This window comes from Syngnathus floridae, chromosome 3, assembly GCF_059516105.1.
Source record: "Syngnathus floridae isolate MCC-2025c chromosome 3, RoL_Sflo_1.0, whole genome shotgun sequence".
In the NCBI taxonomy this organism is placed as follows: domain Eukaryota; kingdom Metazoa; phylum Chordata; class Actinopteri; order Syngnathiformes; family Syngnathidae; genus Syngnathus; species Syngnathus floridae.
Window position 1 is genome coordinate 759,171 of NC_142415.1, and position 22,997 is coordinate 782,167.

Below are 22,997 nucleotides of genomic sequence, written 5' to 3' on the forward strand. Positions count from 1 at the left end.
GCACTGAAATATAAGTTGCATTTTTGGGGGAAATTTATTTGATAAAATCCAACACCAAGAACAGACATGTCATCTTGAAAGGCAATTTGAAATAAAAATAAAATAGAGGCTGAATAATTGTACGGAATTGTAATACTAATAATAATTGTACGGTATGCTAACATTACATGGCACAAACAACGAACTGAGAACGTGCCTGGTTTGTTAACATAACATATTAAGAGTTATTCAAATAACTATAGCATAAATAACATGTTAACAAGTTTGCCAAACCATCCGTGTCAGTCTAAATCCAATGAAATGTTCATCCTTGGTGTCACTTTTAAACAACTCCGGAAGATGTGGCATTACGCTGAATGACGGATGAAGGTGATTAATTGCCAGTCATGTATTTGCATTAAAACCATGGACAACTGAGCTGAAACAGGTGATTGGTTGGGACAGTAAACTAGAAGCGGCCCCTCAAGTGTGTGTAAATATTTGAATGAAAATGAGACTGGCAGCATGGGCCGAGGGAGGGGAATTGGAAATTAACATTAATTACATAATGCTGTGATGCTGTGCATTTGAGATTTTTCATTTTCATTTGTCTATGTTGTGGAATCTGTCCCTTTGCAAATATACATGAAATGAAATATGCAGGTCAATCATTTTTCAAATACGACAAAATAAGTGCTCGTATGAATGGCCATCTAAAATGGCACTCGCTAAGGCTAGCTGACGAACATCTAGTATCTATATGAAAAGCAAAAATATAATGTTGCGTCTGCTTCAATGACAAAATAAGGACGAGCAAAGAGACGTTTACTTTACATATCAGAAAGTGTATTCAAAAACATGGCAAACATATCATGAGTTCAGCCTAATGTGGCCCACTGGGAAAATCTAACTGATTTAAGATCATAAAAGCTTCTACCTTCCGTGTTATCAGTGGCTGGTTTGGGTTGAGGCTTACAGCTTCCCACTCATCGTCTGCTTCCATCTCGATACTGCTGAAGTCTCTCCGAAGATCTTGAGACAGACTTGAACTGATGGTGCAGAACATAACATTTACCTTTGAGCACATCACTGTGAGTATGTGACAGTTGATACAGGGTGTTTTTGTGTCAACACCTTTTTGTGCTGGCCTCAGCAAGATGCAAAGCCTCTTCGGCATTCTCCCTTCGGTACCGTTCATCTGCCAGACTCCGCTCTACCTCAAGGAGCCTAAATGTGGAGCAAAGTAACATCTACAGTCAGAGTCAAGAACCCTTTTGACAGCGCTACAAAGAAGTAGTATGGAGGACTACTTGTGCTACATTTGAAAAACTATATCTACATAATAGTTGAGGTGGAGCATTCATGTACTCAACTGCGGCTAGGGTGAGGCATGTATGGATGGATGGGTGTGTGGTTGGCGGGGAATTGGGTGGATAGATGGATGTGGTATGCCTGGTACGAAACATGCTGGCTTGTCAAGTTTGGCTGTTGTTCGCCCAAGGACGACTGCTTGATCTAGACTGACTACTGTCTGGTGCTAGGGTAGGAGCCATCTTTGTGCATTAGATAAGATATTTAAACTGTAATCGAACGAACTTCCCACTCTCTCAGCCAATGTGTCCAGTGTTATTTTACAATACAATACCCACACCACCTTCTTGTTATCCCTTGCCAACTTGAGAACATCGAGAAGCACAAAGCTGCTCCAAAAATTCTCAGCCTTCTTGGTGTTAATGACTTGCTTGAAGCACTACTAGGGAATTGAGTTACCATTCTCTGTGGCTGATTGGTACACTGGCTAGTGCTCTGTGCTAAGAACCAAACAAAACACCAGGTACGATTCCCAAGTTGTGCGGAAAGTGGCACGTAAGGTTTTTTTTCCCCCATCTTAAGGGAATGATGATTGACGGACTGACTGACTGAGAAGCCATGATGGAAACACTTTCAAAATAACGAGGACGGAGGGACGGACAATTGGATTATGAATAAGGACGTGTTTGTAAATAAAAAAAAAAAAATTGTTTAGTTTTGCAATTTTTGTTTGCTGTTTTTAAATTTGTGTGTTTTTTAATTTGTTTTCTGCAATTACTTTTTTTTGTCTGTTTAGATATTTCTTTCTGTGAATTGAACTTCAGGGCCACTGTAATTATCTGTGATGTGACCTCACCTTTCTCTGAGCTGGTCAACTTCAATTGTTTGAGCAACAACTGTGCTGTTCTTTTCCTGAGGACCTCCGGGAGCCACCTGTGCTTCAACTGCACCCTAAAAGACAGGAAAACACACTACTACAATTGTTTTCAGATTCAAAACAGCTTTAGATAAAAATACAAAGTGGGAATTGCACAAACACTCAATTAATAGCCACCATGAGCATAATCTAAAAGCAGCAATGTAAACGACTGTGATCACTCTCACTTGACCCAATGGCAGAACATCTGACAATTTACTATAGAGACAAAGGACATAGAAGTATCACATCTTCAAAACTTGAAAATGAAAGACAATTCGTAACGAGCGCCTATCACTATCTATCTAAACAGAACAGTAACTACACGATCTTTTTGGGAAACGTTACCTGGGTCTGGCCTTGGCTTTCCAGCCAGCGGCATCGATTTTGGGTGTCGCTCAGGGTTTGGGACATAGCACTAAGCTGGGCGGTGACAGCACCCTTCTCCTCCATTGCTTGCTGTAGCTGTGGATGGGGACAAGAACATAAGAGGTTTGCTGCTCCGTTATTAATTCAGAAGACCAAACAATGTGGTAAAACATCTGCAGCACAACACAAAATGAAAAATATGGTAGGAAGGTTAGCTCACATTTGAAACATTAATATTACTCATATTTTATATCAGTTTATCAGTAAACGACCAATCATTACCCCTCCTAGCAATTAGAATAGTATGTAGAGGTGAGTTGTGTTGTGTCATTAACAGTTTGAAACCTTTGAGTTAAGTTGCTGAAAGTACTGGTCTCGTTGCTGGATGTCATACAAGCAGAGTTGCAGCTCTCTGTGCAGCTGGACCCTCTCTGCTTCCAATCGACTCACCGCCTCTTCCATTTCCTTCTGGCTTACCGGATTCACCATTTCCTAATGATTATCCACAAATATTAACGGTGATGAATGGTTAACCATATTAAAAAGTAAACTTGTAACACAATATAGGCCTTATATTATTGAATCTCAAGGACAAAATAAAAACTTTCATTCAAATGTTGCAAGTGGTGCACTTCAGAAAGTCCCTCAATTTCCCATCATTGACTATCACAAATAGTTTAGGGATCAAGCTGGATGCATGATGCCAGCTGCACAGTGAGCGACAAGGCTGTATATGACTGAGCTGTCGTGTAGCGTGTGTTGACGGTTCTACAACTGTGGATGAAATGGCAAAGCTTTGGTAAATATACATGGGACCGAGCGTTGCATGTATTACGCTGATTACATTCAAATGAATGGGAGCCATCCCCGCCATTTCATATATATTAATTATTTCAACTTTATTCTCACCCAAGTCCTCTTTCTCTAGCAACTTGTTTCTATACTGACCCCAAGTCTTTTCGTGGATTAAAAAAGGTGACACAGTACAGCATATTATATAACGAGACTTAGAGTGCAATACAGGATTGTACATTTCACATCACAATGAGTCCTTATGCTAAATCAGTCAATGAGTTGTCCAGCTGTCTTTTTTTTTAGATGATTAGGTCTTATTCCAAAGCATCACACAGTTTGCACAATGTGCATCATCCATGGAGAAAATGCCAGAGTCAGAACGTGAAAGTATACAAATTTACCTTGACTGGTTGTGTGTCTCTTTCAGACCTGCAAGCAGTAAAATAGCATTAATTTGTTGAAATTTCTTTGACTTTGCTCCAGAAGTGTCAAAATATGATCACTATTGTTAGGGTTTTCCAGGTTATCTTTATCATAGGATTATGTTGGAATGCAACAGGTAATAAATACCTTACCTTGTCCTCCTTATCACAAGGTCGTAAAACATCCCCTGACATGTTTAGACTAGAGGACAAGGGCTTTAGCCAGTTTACCCAAACCCCCACTCTGTTTCTCTTAATAAATATCCCCTCGCAGGAACGAGGGTTCAGACTTCATTCCTTGAACGAGTGAACTCTCCACCTGCAGGTGTCTAAAAGGACTTGCTTGTCTCCCGTGTGGTTCTTGCAAAATATTGTTTGAGTGAGCAAATCTCTAACAACTATTATGAAGTGTACAACAGGGGTTAAATGTTGTAAACATGCTGGCAAACGAAGCTGAATAAACACAGACTTGATAGCTTTGATTTTGATGGTGGTTATCCACAACTGTTTACTATTAAACTATTACTATTAAAGAGGACTAAACCTTTTTTTGCAAGAGTATCTTGTATGTACCAACACTGCTCAAAACACAGCACACTGATTACTATTGCATTGGTGGAATAAGAATTAAGTTTGAATTAAGTCGCAGGCATGCTGGCTTATGCCAGCAGTCATCGAGCAGTCGGCGGGGGACACCCTGAACTGGTTGCCAGCCAATCGCAAGGCACACTGAGACGAACAACCATTCGCACTCGCACTCATACCTAGGGACAATTTGGTATGCTCAATCGGCCTATCAAGCATGTTCTTGGGATGTGGCAGGAAACCGGAGTGCCCAGAGAAAACCCACGCGGGCCCGGGGAGAACATGCAAACTCCACACAGGGAGGGCCGGAGGTGGAATCGAACCCTCACCCTCCTAACTGTGAGGTGGTCGTGCTAACCAGTGCGTCACCAAGCCGGCTATCTCAAAACTTTAAAAGTAAAAAAGCATCAGATAATGACGATATTCATATTTTAAAAGTTTTGACAGCATAGCTTTATTCCTCTTTACGAACACACATTAAACACAAGCATTTCAAACAGACATCTATCAAGTCTACTTTTACCTTTGAAGAGCAGTTTCATTTGGCAAATTGCTGGCTTCTTTTCCAGGTGTCAGTCGAGGCTGCAGCTCTTTCATCTGCAAAAGAAGCAATAGTAGACCAACAGCTTCTTGTGAAAATGGATCTTTAAATCCCATCAAACACTAAGTATTATGGGCAGCAGCTGATGTGCATCACATCCTAACAACATGCAAGAAGTACCAATAGAACGTTGAAAAAAGCAAATTTGACTCAACCCTCACGTGCTTATGCAAAACGAAACAATGCAGCGACATTGAAGTGCAAGTCACAGCCAAAATCAAACCACTGCTGATGACATGACTTACCACCCCATGCTTTTCAATCTGGAAAGTACTTCCTTTTGACTTTGTCTCACTCATGGTCCTGACAGTGTTTAGGCCTGACTCTTGCCTGGACTCAATCACTTTTGTCGCTTCTGCCAACTCATCAAACAGCCTGTCACGATCATTTTGGAGACTGGCAATGGACTTGGAGAAAGCAGACAGTTGTCTGCTATAGGAGGAATTTTCCAGGATAACCCGTTTCAGTTGTTTTTCCTTTTCTGAAAAAGCCTTCGTTAGCTCGCCAAGCAACTTGTTCAGCTCTGCATGAGTATCTTTGCTCTCCAAAGCTCTTAATTTGTGAACAAGGATCTCCCTTTCTTTGGTAAACATGGCTACATCAGATGTAGCATCCTGGAAATGGCGCTCAACTTTGTTCAGAGCTGCCCGAGTGTCACTGAGCTCTCCATCATACCTGCTTCGCAAGACCTTGAAGTCTTCAACGAGCTGGTCACGGTCATTCTGCAAAGCAGCCATGGCTTTACAAAGGGACTCATTTTGAGCCTTTAGATCTTTATTTTGCCTTTGGGCCTCCAACAATTGTTGCTCTGATTCCAGTAGAACCTTTGCAAACTTTTGCTCAGCCCTCTGTCGTTCAGTCGTCATTTGGTCCACTTCGTGTTCAGAGGCATCCAGTTCAGTATTGTATTTATCATCTGAATGTGTTCGTTTTTTGTCAGTTTCATTTTCAAGCAGGTCCATTTGTTTCGTTATGTCAGCAATTTGAGCTTCCTGTGAGAGAAGCTTTTGCTGAAGATCAATACATTCAGCAGTTTTAGCCGCCACAGTTCGCTGCAGATCAGCAATAACTTTGTCTTCATTCGTATCCTTCTGACTCGCTATATCATTTTGCAGTTTTGCCACCTGTGTTTCAAGTTTAGAAACATCTGCCTTCAAAGTACAACTCATCTCTATTTCATTTTGGAGCTCTGACAAAGCTTCTGTGTGCTGTTTTTCAGCTGTTGTGTTTTGGTTTTCAAGATTTTGTATAACATCCTCCTGCTTTTTTAGCAAAACTTTCAACTGATTATCTTTTAAGGATAAAACCTGGTTCAAATCCTCTCTGTAATGAATGAGTTGGGCCCTGAGCATCGCGTTCTCAGAATTTAGGTCATCCATCTGATGTAATAATTTCTTAATTTCTTCTTTAAGGCCTCTGGTTGTGCCACCATTATCAATCGAGTTCTCTTCATGTTTAAGTTCTAAATGACTCTTTGCCTCTAGTATTCTGTATTCAGACATCAATTGTTCTTTTTCCCTCTGTGCAGACACCAGTGACATCTTGACTTCCTCCATCTTAGCTGACACTTGCTCTTTTTCCTGGCCTGACCTGTTCAAGCTAATTTGCAGACTTCTGACTTTGGCCTGAAGTTCTCTGAATTCTTTAGTAGCCTGTTCCCTTTGGTGTTGTAAAGTTCTTAACCTGTCCTCATAGATAGCTTCTTGGGACTGACAATTAGCCTGAAGTTGCTCAATATGTCCTGACATATGGTCATCCCTACAGGACAAGAGAGAGGAGATCTCGGCATCTTTGCTTTGAAGTAGGCTTTCCAGTTGAAGGGAAATTCCTTTTTGGTTCTCCTGGTCAGCCTGCACCTTGTCATTCTCAGCCCTCAAAACAAGCATCTCAGCGTCCAAGTCAGCATTAATCTTTTCTGTCAAGTTATGAAGATGAAAATGAGAAATCTCATCGTTGTTGGCAATCTGCATTTCAAGAGTGCTTCTATCTGGCTCTACTGTTTTAACTTGAGCACTGAGTTCATTTAACTGTACAGTCAAAAGTTCGACAGTCTCATTGAGATCGGCATTGCTAGCACTCAGAATCAAGATTTGCCTCTGATGAGAAGCAGAAGCAACTGAAGATCCATTAAGCGCACTCTTCAGTCTTGAATTAATTATTTTAAGTTCATTCACCTCTTTTTTACACAATCGCATATCCTCCAGTAATTTTTTCATCGCAGAACCTTGTTCCATGAGCTGGTTATCTTTCTCCTGCAAAGCGTTTTGATACAAATCATTCCAAAGTTTTGTAGCATTTGCCCCATGAGGAGTGGATGATGAAGCAGACAGTTTTGCTTCATAAATCTCAAATGCTCGCTTTAGATTATTCATCTTCATAGCTTGAGAGTCCATTTGTCGCTTTAGTTCAGTAACTCTTCGACTGTCGCTAATATCTAAATTCTTTAGATCATCCATTTGTTTCTGTAAAATAACTTCATTGTTTTTAAATGAGTTTAGCTGTTTTTCAAATGTAGCTTCCTGTAATTTTGTTTTCTCTGTGAGTGAATCTTCAGATGGAACATTTACTCGGTCTCGCTTAAGGTGGTCTCTTTCCTGAAGCGTACCAGTTCTCACTGTGGCCTCCTGGATGTGAGACTTGGCTTCACCTTTTTTGTTTTGCTCTTCAACTTTTGTCATGGTTTTCAAAGAATTCTCTAAATGCAAAATGTGCTCTTGATATTTAATGCAGTTTTGTTGCAACTGACTTATTTCCTGATGCTTTTCTTTTAGAAGCTCTTGCAGTTCTTTATTGGTGTTTTTGGACCCCTCCTTTTCTCGCTGCACAGCCTTGAGTTTTTCTTCAAAGTCTTGGATTAATTTTAGATGTCCATCCTGTTTTTCTTGGCAAAGTGTGTCATTCACCTCTTTGCTAATTGCAAGCTGGGAAGACAGCTGAATGTTTTGAGCTTGCAAAGCACTGATGGATTCAGACAGTGATTCAATTATTTTAGAATTGTTGAGGACCACAGTTTCCAGGTACTCGTTTTCATTTTTCACTCTGTCTGATGACTCTTGTACATTTTCTAGCTCCTCTTGCAGAAGACACTTATCATCTTCTAAAATTTTAACCTTCTCATTGAGACTAATTGTTTCTTGGATGTGCTGATTCATCATGGCTTGAAGCTCAATAATGGCATCCTCTTTTATTTGCAGCTGCACTTCATGACTACTGTGTAGTTTTTGAAGTCTTTCAGAAACAAATTTATTTTCTTTCAGTAAAACCTTATTGCTTTCAAGTTGAGCCATAAATTCAGTGTTCTGGGCCTCAATTTGGGTAATCAACACATTTTTCTCACTTAATGTCTCATCAAGTTTAAGTTGCACGTTCTTTGCGTGAGATTTTGATTCCATGCACTGTTTTGAATCACTACCATTTAGCTTTTCAGTCAGTTCTCTGTTTTTAACATGCATATCTGCAATATTATCTTTGCAAGCCTCCAGTGAAGACTTCAGTTGTAAAATTTTGGCCTCGCAGTGCTGATTTTTGTTAGTCAGCTCAAATATTGCTATCCTGTGGGTTTCAATGATTTCGACCAGTTCTTTTTTAATGGTATCATTTTCTTGCTGCAGTTCTTCAATTATGTGCTGTTTCTCTTCTGAAAATGTCTGCATTTTTTCTTTAAGTGTTTCATGTTCCTCCTCTACTTGTCTGGCTTGGCCGTGCATAAATACCATCTCAGTCTCACATTTGAGCAATTTTCGGAGGGCTTCCTGTCTATCACTTTTGGCTCCTTCCAAATGTTGTCTCATCTTGTCCATTTCAGTACCAACATTCTCATATGCTTGTAAAAGGGTCTCATAGTCTTGTTCAAGTTCTGAATGCTTTGATTTCCATTTGGTCAGCTCCTCCGTCTGAGAGTCTTTGAGAGATTCTAGCTGGCAGGAAAATGCTTGCTTCTGCTGTGTGATATTCTCTATGGTTTGCTTCAAGCTTTCACATGCGTCTGATAGACTACAATTGTCATTCTGGATACGATCAACTTCAGAGCTAAGCTTCTCTTTATCAGTGTTAACAGATTTCATATCTATTTCAAGGACTACATTTTGTTGTTTTAGTCTTGAAAATGAGGATTCTAGGGCAAGGCATTCAACTTCTTTGGCATTGATTTTTGATGACAGATTTCCAACTTGTTCTTTCAATGATGCATTTTCCTTCATGAGTTCTTTCCTTGAGACTAAAGCTGCTTGAAGTTTCTTAGTTAGTAGGGTCATTTTATTATGATTATCCTGATTATTTACTTTGCCACAATCTTCTTGAGATTGATGAAGTTGTTCATTTTCCCTTTTCATGCTCATAGTGGAAATGTCATGGTTTTTACTTATCTGCTGCAATTGTAGTTGAAGTGCAGCAATCAGCTCATCCTTTTCTGATATTGCAGACTTATCTTCATGTTTTGGAACTGTTTTTAAGTCTTCAGCACATCTGTCAACAGTGTTTACAGCATCTTCATTTACATGTTCTTCCTTGATGGACGCTTCAGCAATCTCTTCATACATCAGCTCTTTGACATGCTTGCACTGGTTCAGCTGAGTATGGAGCGTGCCTAACTCTATCTTGAGTTCATCAATTATTCTCAAGGCATTTACATTGTCTATATTCAACGATACCAAATTTGTTTCTTTTTCAGTGTACTCTAACTGTGCTTTTTCAAGCATACTCGTCAAACTGTACTCCTTCACACACAGCCGTTGCTGTGCCTCTGCCAAAACTCTCTGGATGGTTGACACTTGATCCAAATGAGTCTTGTTTTCTTCCATTGAATCTTGAAACTTTACTTCATTTGTTTTCAGCTGACCTTGTTCTATTATCCTGCCAGGTTGGGAATTAGAAGCCAGAGTCTCTGATTTTTCCTCCATCAAGATGAGAGCCTTGTCTTTAATTTCCAATTGGGTTTGCAATTTTGAATGGCACTCTCTCTCGCTCTCTGCCAAAGAAATCTTTAAATCTTGCACAGTTTCATCCTTCTCCTGAACAAGCTCTCTTAAAATCTTTAATTCATCCAAATTAGACAATGAGGTTCTCTGGAGTTGCCCCAGTTCGCTAAGATTCTCATTATATTTGAACTGAATGGCAGTGAGCTCATTTGGCTGCTGACAGTGTTGCTTCAAGAGTGCCTTATAGTTATCTTTCAGTTCATTTAATTCTTTGGTTAATTGTTTCTCATTTTCTTGAGCTCTCTGGAGAGTCTCTTTACGTGCTAGTAATGCAACCTGGATCTTTTTTTGCAGCAGTGCCTTTTCTTGCTTCATTTGTGCAAGCTTGTTCTCTAACACACCAGCATTATCATTGGGGAAAGCTTTGTCTTTAGACAGATTTTTACATACTGTGATTTTATTCTGATGCTCTTCCACATTTTCTATCAGTCTCTTTTCTTGTTCAAAACTATTCTGTTGCTCAGCAGCACATGCCTGAAGATGTTGGATTTGGACACGTTTCTCATTGAGTTGTTGCAATAATTCTGTCAAGCAACTCTCTGTTTCGCTTTCTGACGAGTGAAAAAAGTTTTTTTCAGATTCAAGTTGCTCAGCAAGTTCTTCAGTTTGCATTTTGTGATAATGGATCTCCCTTTCTTTATCAAAGCATTCCTTTTCAAGGAGAGCAATCCTTTCATCAAGCACTTTTGCTGCAGACTGAGCTTGTGTTGTGGTTTCCACTAATTTGTCTTGTAAACATGAAATATCATTGTTAAGACCGTCACATTTTTTTTCAGACTCTTCATTTTTTTTCAACAGATCCTTTCGAATAATGAAAGACGCTTGAAGTTTTTTCTTCACTGTATCTTTTTCTTTAGAAATGTTTGCTATCTCACATTTTAGGTCACTGTTTTGTTTTAGCAGATCAAGTTTTTCTGAGTTCTTAATTTCATTCTCCCTTAGGGTACATGAATTATGTTCTTCTAGCTGGAGGAAAATCTCCTTATACTGCTTAGTGGATGTGTCATAATCTTGTTGTATAATCGCTAGTTGTTTTGATAAATGGTCATTTTCCTCACCAAGTTTCACCCTTTCATTTAAGGCAGACTCCATGACTTGGGAAATTGATGCATCCTTTTCTTTTAACTGCTGACTAAGCCCAATGAGTAATTCTTTTTGCTGACTTATCTGAATGGTCATGGAGTTGATTTGATCATCTTTTATTTTAAGTTCCCTGTGTAAAGACAAGTGTTTCAGAGAAGCTTCTGTTGATTTTTCTTCCTCAGTCTTCAGCTGAGTTTGTAAATTCTCTATTTTCCTCTGTAAAACAAACATTTCTTGACTTTTTTCATAATTACTCTTATTTTCTTCATCAAGGGCAGCTTGCATTTTTTGAAAATCTGCTATAGTAGTATCAAACTTGTTTTTCAAAGCATCTACCTCAGAGTAAAGAGTGGCTTCAACTTGTTTTATCATTTGATGCAAATGTGATTTGTCCTCATGCAAAATGACGGATATGGCGTCAGCACCACTGAATTTTGCTACAAGCTGTTCTAACTCAAGTTCCACAGCCTCAAGAGCCTGCTGCAAAGTTTTGTTCTCGTTATCCTTTTCCTTGACTAATGCCATGACCTTTTCAAGTTGTATCCTAGAGGTTGATGCCTCAAATTCTCTTGCACTGAGAAGATCAGAACCTTTTTTAATAGCGGAGAATGCTTCAGCCAGTTTGTCTTGCAAATTGTCTAGGTCCTGTTTCAAAGCATTTACCTTCACATCTTTAGATGACATTTCATTTTCAACATTATTCAATTGTTCTACAAGTAGTGCCTTATCATGTTTTTCTCTATCTAGGACAAGCAGCCACTCTTTTTCAGTGTCCTGCAGCATTTGGTCCATCTTATGAATACTATCTTTCAATTGAGAAATTTCCTCATCTTGAGCACTAACCTTGGTTTGGAGGCTCTCCTTGTCATACACCATTTGCTGGATGCTTTCACTTATGCTGCTGGACTGCTGCTCCAACTGAACCTTGGGGTCCCCCTTGGATTCACAAATTTGATGATGTAGCTTCTCCAGCCCTTCCTTTTCTGCAAGAAGTTTCCTAATATCCTCAACTAAGTGTATATTTTCATTGTTGACAGCTGTGAGGGCGCTCTGGTGCTCTTTTCTTGACAAACTAATCTCTTCATTCAGCTTCTTATTTTGCAGTTCTAGTTTCTGTATTTTAGAAATAAGATCAGATGTATGTTTGGCTTGGGCTGTGTACTGATTGTTAATTGCATGTAAAGCCATTTCTCTCTGTTCCAGGTTCTCTGTCAATGCATTCATTTGGCCCACAACTTGAAGATGTTGAGCTCTTAGTTTTTCGATTTCAACAGTCAAATGAGAGACATTTGCTTGATGAGAGGCAAATGCTTCATCTTTTTCTTTTGACAACTTGGAATTCAGGTTCTGTGTCTTCTCAAGTTTATTTTGGATTAAGGAAAGCTCATTTCTCAAAGTTTTTATGGTGGTCTTTGCTGTGTTGTGTTCATCTGATAAAGTCTTTAGGCTCAACACTTCATCAGTCCTTTGGGACAGCTGCTTTCTCATATCTTGCAAATCTTCCAAATTGGCTGCATATTTTTCTTGCAGGTTAATGAGGGCAGTTTGTTTTTCTTCAGCTGATGTTTTGTGGTTGGAAGCATCCGATGACAGTATCTGTATTTGATTTTGTAATTGTGACATTAACTCTGTGCTTTCGACAAACTGACTTTTGAAAAGCAAAAACTCATCGGCTGTTCTCTGTAAACTTTGAAGAGACTGTGACTGGTCCATAAGACGAAAGTCTCGTTCTTCCAAGGCTTTTTCAAGATTTTTTGTTTCTACTATCTGCATTTGGAGGATGCTGTTAATCTTAAAAGACTCTTCTTCAAGGTGTGAAAGCTTTTCTTTTAAGATCTCACACTCTTTTTCTTTGTCTTGAAGACTAACATTCAAATGTTCATTCACAAGCGTGACATTTCTTTGATCTTCAAGACTAGACTGCTCTTTTTTCGCCAATATACTTTTTAAAGTTGTTGATTCTGAGGTAAGACCGTGGATTTGACCTCTAAGTTTGCAGACAGAATCTCCAAGGTCTGTAACTTGGACTTTCAAAGCAAACATTTCATTATCTTTCAGTTTCAACTGCTCCTCCTGCTCAGATATCCTACTTTCAAGTTCTTTTAGGGAATCATCTTTATCTTGGATGGTTAAATTAAGATGTTCCTTTTCTGACTGTGTAGTTTTGAGCTGGAGTTCACTTTCATTAACTGCTTTTTTGAGATGTGCAAGTTCTTCATGTGCTTTGGAAAGCTCTACACAAGATTTCTGAAGCTCAGATTTCAAGCTTACATTCTGATCATTTAGGGCTTGAATTGCATCTTTTAAATCAGTTACCTCAGCTTTCATCAGCTCATTCTCTTTTCTTAGTTGACAATTTTCAAAAGTAAGCGTCTCCACAGAATCCTTGAGATTGGTAATTTCAATCTGCATCTCTTCTACGCTGTTATTCACGGCTGCGAGCTGACTTTCAAGTTTGATCATGGATTGAGTACATTCATTGAGCTCTTCTTGCTGGTTTTCAAAATCATTTGTTAGATCTTTTAACATGTGTTCCTTTTGTTCTAACTGTTGCTTTGTCTCTAAGCTTTCTTGTCTGACTGACTCAACCTCACACTGCATTTGCAACACAAGGTCCTTCTGCAGCATGACTTCATTGTGATGAACAATACATTCATCTGACTTTTGCTGAAGCATTGTGTCCTTCTCCATTATCCCTGTCTTTAGGACGGACCCCTGTTCTTGAAGCATAGAGATGGTGTCCTGCAATTGCAGTTGTTGGATATGCTGGGCTTCTAAGAGTGATTTTTTGTCTAACAGGATTTCTTCTTTCTCAACCATAGAGAGTTTCAACTGATTTATCTGAGTTTTTAGGTCATTTACTTGCTCTTGCAATGTTTGAATCTGTTGTTCCCTTTCATTCAGTGTTTTTGAAAGGGTATTACATTCATTTGTTTTCTCAAGCAAACATACTTTGTTAGAGATTTCCCTTTCCTGGATGACCTGTTTTGTGTTACTTACGGAATCAATAAGATAATTTTTTTCATTCAGAAGATCATTGATTATCTTCTTATCATTTGTGTTTTGTTCCTCAAGTTCAGATTTCTGTTCTTTGAGGAGACTGATCTCGGTTTTTAATTGACAAGCCAATGCATTGTTCTGTGACACCTCTTTTTGTAGTCGTTCATTATCTTCGGTTAGACTAGTTACATTCATGCTAAAACTGGAGTTCTGCTCAAGAGTGGCTTTGAGTTCTGTATCAAGGTTTGAAATAATATGTGTTTTCTTGTCAAGTTCATTTTCTATGGATTTTAAAACTGCATGAAGTTGTTGGCTTTCTGACATGATTGTGTGCATTTTACTTTTAAGGGTTCTCAGCTCGGTTTCCCTGAAGTTTGCTTCTGTTTTGAGTTTTCTGGATTTTTCTTTCATTTCATTGATTTCGTTTTTGAGACGATTCATATTATTGTTTGCATCATCAAAGTCATCTTTGTGTTTTTGGCACTGCTGCGCCATATTTTTCATCATCATTTCTTTTTCTTTGAGATCCTTGCAAAACTGCGAGCGTTCCGAATTTAGTGATTCAACTTCCTCTTGGAGCTTACGTACAGATTCCTTATGGAAAATAATCTCACTCTGCAAACCATGACACTCTTCCTGTTTTTCCTTCAAAGTTGAATCCTTCTCCAATAGCCCAGACTTCAGACTGCAATCTTGTGCTTGAAGAAGAGTCAATGTTTCTTTAAGTTGCATTTGATCAATTTTTCGGGCCTCCAGTTCTGCTTGAAGATCAGAGGCAACCTGGTGGTTCTTTTCTATGGTAACGCGCAACTCATCTGCCTCAGAAATGTGGCTCTGCAGTTGCCCTTGCAGTTGTGTGATGATGTCCTCCTTTTCCCCGAGTAACCGGTTGAGGTTACTACATTCTTTTGTTTTGGCCAGGACAACCTCATTGTTTGAGAGTGTGTGTTGTTCAAGATCTCTTTTTAAATCAGTAGCTTGTAAAATTAAATCTTCTTTATTCTTTTCTAATTCATGAATCATACTGCTGTTTTGGAAATATTGTGATTCTAATGTGGATAACTTTGCATGCAAAGAATCTCTTTCGAACTTGATTTCTGAAATTGTCGCAACCTTTTCAGTTACTTCTAATTCAAGTCTTTCATTTTCCTTTGTTAAGTTTTGTACTTGTCTCTTTAAATTGTTGTTAAGTTCGAGGGCAGATGTAATATTTTCATTAAGTTGGTTTTCATTCAGATTCTGTACTTCCAGGTTTTCAGTGAGATTTATAAGCTTTTCTTGCAACTGTTCTTTCTCAGTCTCCATGTGTTTTAAGAGATCCTTCATGTTTGAGACATTTTCAATGTTGTTATCAAGTTCTTTGCGCAACTTCTTATTTTCAGATTCCCTGACCTGTAATTCTGCATTATAGCTCTGTCGCTCATCCTTTGCCTGTTCATCATTTGCCTTCAGTTGGTTTTCCAGAAATGTTATGATTTCCTTATATTTCTCCATCTCTTGTTGAACATTGTCCTTACTTTGTGCTCGTTCCTTTAATTCTTTGGACAACAGCTCCATGTCATGATTGAATTTTTCTACTTGGGATAGAAGTTTGTTCTTTTCATCCTTTATAGTTTTCAGTTCATTTTCATACATCTCTTCTTTTTGAAGAATATTTTTCTCATTGTTAGCATTTATTTCCTTGAGCTGCAACACGAGTTCATCAGACTCGTGTTGCCTTAGGTTAGCTAATTCCAGTTGTTCTTTTAGTGAAGAGATGAGTGTTTCACATCCAGAAAGCTGGACATGATGGCTCACAGTTTGTTTCTGAGTTTGAGATCGGAGGTCCTGAATAGTTTGTTTATCCTCTTTAGCCTGTTTAATTAGTTGGTCCATCTCTGCTACTTTAGATTTGCTTTCTTCTTTGGCCTTGTCTAATTCCATCCTAACACCCTTTAGATTCTCAACAAGCTCTGTAATCTTGCTATTAAGCGATTGCTGATCTGCAGTCTGCGAATCGCTAATAACTGTGACCTCTCGACCTGCTTTTGTCAATGCATTTTCTACTTGAATCAAGTTTTCTTCCTTGAGTCGAAGCTCTTCTTTGAGAACTGTAAACTGTTCTGAATATTCCAACATGGTGGTGTTTAGTGCTTTGTCTTTTTCCAACAGAGTATCTTTCAGGCTATCAATCTCCCGTTCACAACTTTGAAGATCATGAATGAGTTGGGCCCTTTCTTCCAGGTGGGACGTGTTTAACTTGTCTAATTCCTCATTCGTTTGGTCAAGCTCAGTTTGTAATGTGTCTATAATGATGTCTTGCTTCTGACTCTGCAAAATAAACAAATAAATCAAACTTTTAGGTAAGACTGGGTAATTTCTACTTTTTTTCACCAATAAAAGAGAAATGGAAACTTGGCAAAATTGGTTAAATATATCTAAAAAGAGATAGATTAGAGAGAAGCGCACCTTGTCTCTCAGCTCACTCAGCCTCTGTGTGACATCAGTGACTTCTGCTTTTAACTCAGAGCAGAGCTTCTCTGAGATACTGCTTTTCTTGGAAACATTCTCAAGCTGAGTACAAGAAATAAGAGAATTAAACTAATTAATATCAAGCCAACAACACTAATACTGCCTAAAGCTGGGCATACATTGTCATAAGAAGTCGTTTGAAAAGGGACATACTATGAAACATTTAATTTGAATTTGCTTTTAAACAAATACTTGAGTGTGATTTGAAATTTGAAATTAAAGAACCACGTAAAGTTTATCAAATGTGTCATAAGCAAGCCCTTCTTTTGCTGCTATCCCACTGAGGGACGAACAATTGCTGAAGGTTGCAAAATGAAGGTTCACAATCGCAAATGTTTACGAAATATTTGCCAGATGTTTGCCAAAAGTTTTTGTAGTTTTTTTTTTTGTTGCAAGAAAATATGAAATACGTTCAAAATTCTCTTAGAAGAAGAAAAGTACAGTATAATTAATGTCTGGTGACCGAATGGCAAACCTTTGAGAAATTAAACGAAACCTGACAAAGGCAACATTTGCAAGCACTAACAATTGTCCACCACTCTGTGGGATAGGGGTTTAAAATGTGTGTGTTGAACAGCCTGCCGGGGAACCTCAGGGCTACAGAGAACGTTTATGTTTAAGAACAGCCTCAAGACCTACATTTTTAAGCGAACTTTCAACTAATACAGTGGGGCAAAATACACTGCTCTACAAAATTAAAGGAACAGTTTTTGTTTTTTTTATCAGGGTATGGCATGAATTCAATTACACTTTTCTGATAAGGTTTTGGTCAGGTACGTGGCAGAGGGGGTTGTTAATCAGTTTCAGCTGCCTTGGTGTTGACGCAGTTAACAACGGGTGCACTAGAGGGGCAACAATGAGATGGTCCCCAAAACAGGACAGGTTTTGCAGGTGGAGGCCATTTCAAGTTCCTCCCTCTTGATCTTTTTTAACTATTTTTCCACAAGTGTTGGCTTTAGCTAGAGTCATTATCACGACTGGGAGCATGAGGTGATTTCTTAACCCTCCTGAAGTTGCGCAGATTGTCCTCCAGGATGGCACATCCATGCGTGGTGTTGCAAGAAGATTTGATGTGTCTCCCAGTACAATCTCCAGAGCATGGAGGAGATTCCAGGAGAGAGGCAGTTACTCTAGAAGAGCTGGACAGGGCCGTAGATGGTCCTCATTCCATCAGCAGGACCGATGGTCCTCATTCCATCAGCAGGACCGATATCTGCTGCTTTGTGCAAAGAGGAACAGGTTGAGCACTGCCCGACCCCTACAGAATGACCTCCAGCAGGCTACTGGTGTGAATGTCTCTGCCCAAACAGTCAGAAACAGACTTCACGAGGATGGCCTGAGCACCTGTGATAGACGTGAACGGGTCTGGAGAAGCCAAGGAGAGCGATATGCTGCCTGCAACATCATTCAGCATGACCGGTTCAGTGGTGGGTCAGTGATGGTCTGGGGAGGCATTTCCACGGAGGGACGAACAGACCTCTACAGGCTAGAGAATGGCAGTCTGACTGCCATTAGGTATTGGGATGAAATCCTTGCACCCATGGTCAGACCCTACGCTGGTGCAGTAGGTCCTGGGTTCCTCCTGATCCACAACAATGCCCGGCCTCATGTGGCAAGAGTATGCAGACAGTATCTGGAGGATGAAGGAATTGACACGATTGAATGGCCCTCATGATCACCTGATCTAAACCCGATAGAACACCTCTGAGACATAATGTTTTGGTCCATCAGACGCCGCCAGGTTGCTCCTCAGACTTTACAGGAGCTTACTGATGCCCTTAGACAGATCTGGGAGGACATCCCACAAGACACCATCCGTCATCTCATTAGGAGCATGATGTGACGTTGTCAAGCATGCATAGAAGCTCGTGGGGGCCACACAAGATATTGAAAAGAATTTTGAGTTGCAGAAATTGAATTTAGGCAAACTGGACGAGCCTGACACATTTTTTCACTTTGATTTTTGGGGTGTCTATATACTGAGCCGTCTGTAGGCTGAAAACATTTATTTCCATCAAAAGATGTGGCATCCTTTTGTTCCTGAGACATTAAACTGTCCATATCAGTATAGATATCCAACTTTTTTTTTTTCACCATTGAAATCTGATGTGTTTTCAAAGTGTTCCTTTAATTTTTTTGAGCAGTGTATTTAGTCAGCCACCAATTGTGCAAGTTCTCGCACTTGAAAGATGAGAGATGCCTGTAATTTTCATCATAGTTACACAGACGGCATTAAGGTCCTGACAGCTAGGTAACCGAAACATATAAAGTAGGTAAAAACCTTCCCTGACTAAAAGAACTGGTTAATATAGTCAACTTGAAAAAGACGGTATGAATCTTCACAAACACTTGGGATAGATACAAACACTTGTGACCCGTGACTCTCGTAAGGATGAGCAATTTGGAAAATGAATGAATGAATGAATATGTTCCATCTTTGTGTTGCTTCAATGTTCAAAGGTATGATTTTTCATGTTTTCATCATTTTAGTCTAAATCTAAGTCATCTGATTGGCTAGTGCGATGTAACCACATCAGTAAAAAGGGGTTTGAAGTCCTCCAACTCAAATAGAGTTGTAAATGTTAGCTTCGGCAATTACCTCAATGAGTTGTCAGCACTACCTTGTGCATCACAGAGCAATGCTCTTTAGTTTTTTTTTAGATCATCTGATATTATGGACACCTCTGGAAGACCCAGCTTGGTCAACGAAGCCAAATCTGTTTCCAAAACTTTGAAAATGATCATTTCTTGAGATGTTTTCTCAACAAGATGCTCTTACTCACTCTCAGGATTATAAACTCCTTAAGGTTTTACTTGTCACCTTTATGTGTGTGTTTGGATGTGTGCTTGTGTGGCAGGGTCAATTCTAAGCCAGATAATCACTGTAGAAATTCATTTGTTTGAATGATTTATAAAATGGCCTTAATTGATGGATTGGTTGGTCTTGTGCTTGAAAGAAGTTTGATTTGCACAGTGCATATGCCCAGCTTTAGCTGAAAAAAATCCAAAACCTTACAGCTTGCTCAGTCTGAAAGAGTTTGTCAGACATCTCTTTGCACTGAATTCCTTTTTCACTCAAAGATTCTTTGAGGCTGTTGATGAGCTCCAGTTTTTCTGATGTCTTGGCTAAAGCGCTTTCCTTCTCAATGAGTGAGCTTTCCAGGCATTCCTGTGTGTCACTGAGCCTAAAAACAAACAAACAAACAAACAAACAAACAAACAAACAATCAATCAATCATAACAGGTGACTCTTAACTTCCAAAATGAATAGTAATTACCTGCTTACTGGTAAAACACGAGACGATGCATAAAGCAATATTTTGACATCAAGTATTACAAAAGTGGAGTTATCATTTATATGCAGAAAACTCATACTGTCACTGACCAACAACTACCATATTTTCACGATTATAGGATGCGAATAAAAGTCTTAGATTTTCTTCAAAATGTGCAGCGCGCCCCATCATGTAGTGCGCCCTGTGTGTTGTTGTTGTTGTTGTAAGGCGGATGTAGTAAAGAGCGTCATGAGAACGTTAAAGGGGAAATTGTGGGCGTGGATTTGCAGTGCGCCCTGTGTGTGTGTGTTGTTGTAAGGCAGACGTAGTAGAGAGCGCCATGAGAGAACGTTAAAGGGGGAAGTGTGGGCGTGGATTGTACCGTATTTTTCGGACTATAAGTCGCGTTTTTTTTCATAGTTTGGATGGGGGGCGACTTATACTGAGGAGGAACTTATGTGAATTTTTTCATAAATTTTCAAAATTATATATAAAAAAAAAGTGAAACCACGATTAATGAACCGCGATGTAGCAAGGGATTACTGTAAATTGAATTTAGCAACTTGTACCGTAATTTTCGGACTATAAATCGCGTTTTTTTCCATAGTTTGGGTGGGGGGGCGACTTATACTCAGGAGCGACTCATATGTGAATTTTTTCCACAAATTTTCAAAATTCAAAAATCCGCGATGTAGTGAAACCGCAATAAACGAACCGCGATGTAGCAAGGGATTACTGTCATTTGAACTGAAAGTGACGTCAGCAGCGCGGCGGTTGTTTACATAAAGGAGAAAGGATTCAATCACGGGATGACGAAGATGACGAAGGGCCCCACGTTTGAAGGATTTAATGATTTGGAGTGACACAAGTTTTAAAAAACGTATTTATGTTATAGTTATTTGATATATTTTATTTCGTGTAGCAACTTGTATATGTTTTTATCGTTACAGTTCAGTAGTTGTTGGCTTGTTGAACTCCTTTTGTTAAATAAAGAGCCGTTTACCAAACCCACGTCTTTCCTTGTACTTTGTTAACGCTACAATATATTTATATACTAGATCTGTGGAATAACAACGAGGCTGACGTCAGGGCGCACGCGCGGCGTTGTTGACAAAAGACGAGGAATTTGATCGATGGATTTAATGATTTGGAGTGACACAGATAAACATGTTATTCATTTAATAGTTGTCCTGAATTACTCTATATGTTACGTCAGGCACGTTCTCAGCTCTTCGTTTGTGTTTATGTCACGTTAGCATACCTATCGTTTAGCCTGTTGTTGCTATCGTTTAGCCTGTCGTTGCTCGTTCATGACTGTTTTTGGTGTGGGATTTTGTCGAATAAATTGCTCCCCAAAATGCGACTTAGCGTCAGCGGCGCGCACCCATTGTTGACATAAAGGACGATCGATGGATTTAATGAATTGGAGTGACACAGATGGTTTTATAAGCGTGTTATTTACGTAATAGTTATTTCAATAACTCTGAATGTTACGTCAGGCCCGTTCTCAGGTCTTCGTTTGTGTTTATGTCACGTTAGCATACCTATCGTTTAGCCTGTTGTTGCTCGTTCATGTCTGTTCTTGGTGTTGGATTTTGTCGAATACATTTCCCCCAAAATGGGACTTATACTCTGGAGCGACTTGTATATGTTTTTATTGTCGTTATTGGTCAGTTTATGGCTAATGCGACCTATATTCCAGAGCGACTTTTAGTCCGAAAAAAATTGTATACAAAAGAACGTATATGCGTCATGCAAAACATCGTTGTTATAACAACCCTGAAAATGGCAAAGAGACATGCTTATCAAGTACAGTTCAAACTGAAAGCCATCAGCTACGCGGAGGAGCATGGAAATCGAGCAGCTGCGAGAGAGTTTAAAATCAACGAATCGATGGTTCGCAAGTGGAGGAAGCTGGAAAACGAGTTCCGACAGGTCAAGAAGACAGTTGACTTTGCGCGGACGTCAGGCGAAGTGGCCCAAGTTGGAGGAAAGACTCGAACAGCGGATCATCAAGCAAAGAACGAGTGGGAGAAGCATTGACGGTCACCATTCGACTAACGCTAGCAGAAGAAATGCAAATTGAACATTTTCAAGGGGGTCCGTGAAGACTGACAGTGAAGAAAGTGAACCTGGTATGTCTGTTGGAGATTTAGTCCATTTCTAAGTGACACGGAGGACAAAGAATTTGAAGGAATTAAGGATTTGGAGTGACATAGAAGGTTTGAAAAACTATTATGGCTTTTACGCACGCCCGGTCCTACGCTACTGAGTCGGGGGCCGGCGCTCGGCCGAGTGGCTGTCCGCGAACGGTGCATGGGGCTCGGATATGTTGACAAAGGACGAGGAATTTGATCGATGGATTTAAAGCGCACGGATGGTTTGATAATATTATTGCTTATATTATAGTCATTTGAAATAAAGTTTATCTATCGTTATATGAGCCTGTGGAATATTTTGAAGTGCAAACGCCCTCAGCCGCGCGCACCCATTGTTGACAAAGAACGATCGATGGATTTAATGAATTGGAGTGACACCGATGATTTCATAAACGTGTTATTCATGTAATCGTTTTCTTTAATAACTCTATATGTTACGTCAGGCCCATTCTCAGCTCTTCGTTTGTGTTTGTCACGTTAGCATACCTATCGTTTAGCCTGTTGCTATCATATCGAACGATCGATGGATTTAATGAATTGGAGTGACACCGATGGTTTTATAAACATGTTATTTATGTAATAGTTGTCCTAAATCACTCTATATGTTACATCAGGCCCGTTCACAGCTCCTCGTTTGTGTTTGTCACGTTAGCATACCTATCGTTTAGCCTGTTGCTATCGTATCGAACGATCGATGGATTTAATGAATTGGAGTGACACCGATGGTTTTATAAACATGTTATTCATGTAATAGTTGTCCTTAATCACTCTATATGTTACGTCAGGCCCGTTCTCAGCTCTTTGTTTGTGTTTTTCACGTTAGCATACCTATCGTTTAGCCTGTTGTTGCTATTGTTTAGCCTGCTGTTGCTCGTTCATGACTGGTTTTGGTGTGGGATTTTGTCGAATAAATTGCCCCCTAAAATGCGACTTATACTCCGGAGCGACTTATATGTTTTTTTTCACTTTTTGGGGCATTTTATGGCTGGTGCGACTTACACGCCGGACCAACTTA

At 39.5% G+C, this 22,997-nt stretch overlaps 1 protein-coding gene across 8 annotated transcripts in view; it reads right to left on the bottom strand.

The window, feature by feature from the left end:
- LOC148400047 (uncharacterized) overlaps positions 1-22,997 on the bottom strand; it is a 78,585-nt gene that overhangs the window by 1,392 nt on the left and 54,196 nt on the right. For all 8 annotated transcript variants that reach the window (XM_088372163.1, XM_088372160.1, XM_088372161.1 and 5 more), the window contains 10 exons: positions 19,565-19,733; positions 16,486-16,590; positions 5,224-16,347; positions 4,901-4,974; positions 3,772-3,799; positions 2,921-3,067; positions 2,555-2,671; positions 2,147-2,241; positions 1,114-1,206; positions 917-1,028 (listed from right to left, as the gene is read on the bottom strand). In XM_088372163.1, coding sequence (XP_088228289.1) covers positions 917-1,028; positions 1,114-1,206; positions 2,147-2,241; positions 2,555-2,671; positions 2,921-3,067; positions 3,772-3,799; positions 4,901-4,974; positions 5,224-16,347; positions 16,486-16,590; positions 19,565-19,733 — 12,064 coding nt within the window. The remainder of the gene's footprint in view (positions 1-916; positions 1,029-1,113; positions 1,207-2,146; positions 2,242-2,554; positions 2,672-2,920; positions 3,068-3,771; positions 3,800-4,900; positions 4,975-5,223; positions 16,348-16,485; positions 16,591-19,564; positions 19,734-22,997) is intronic.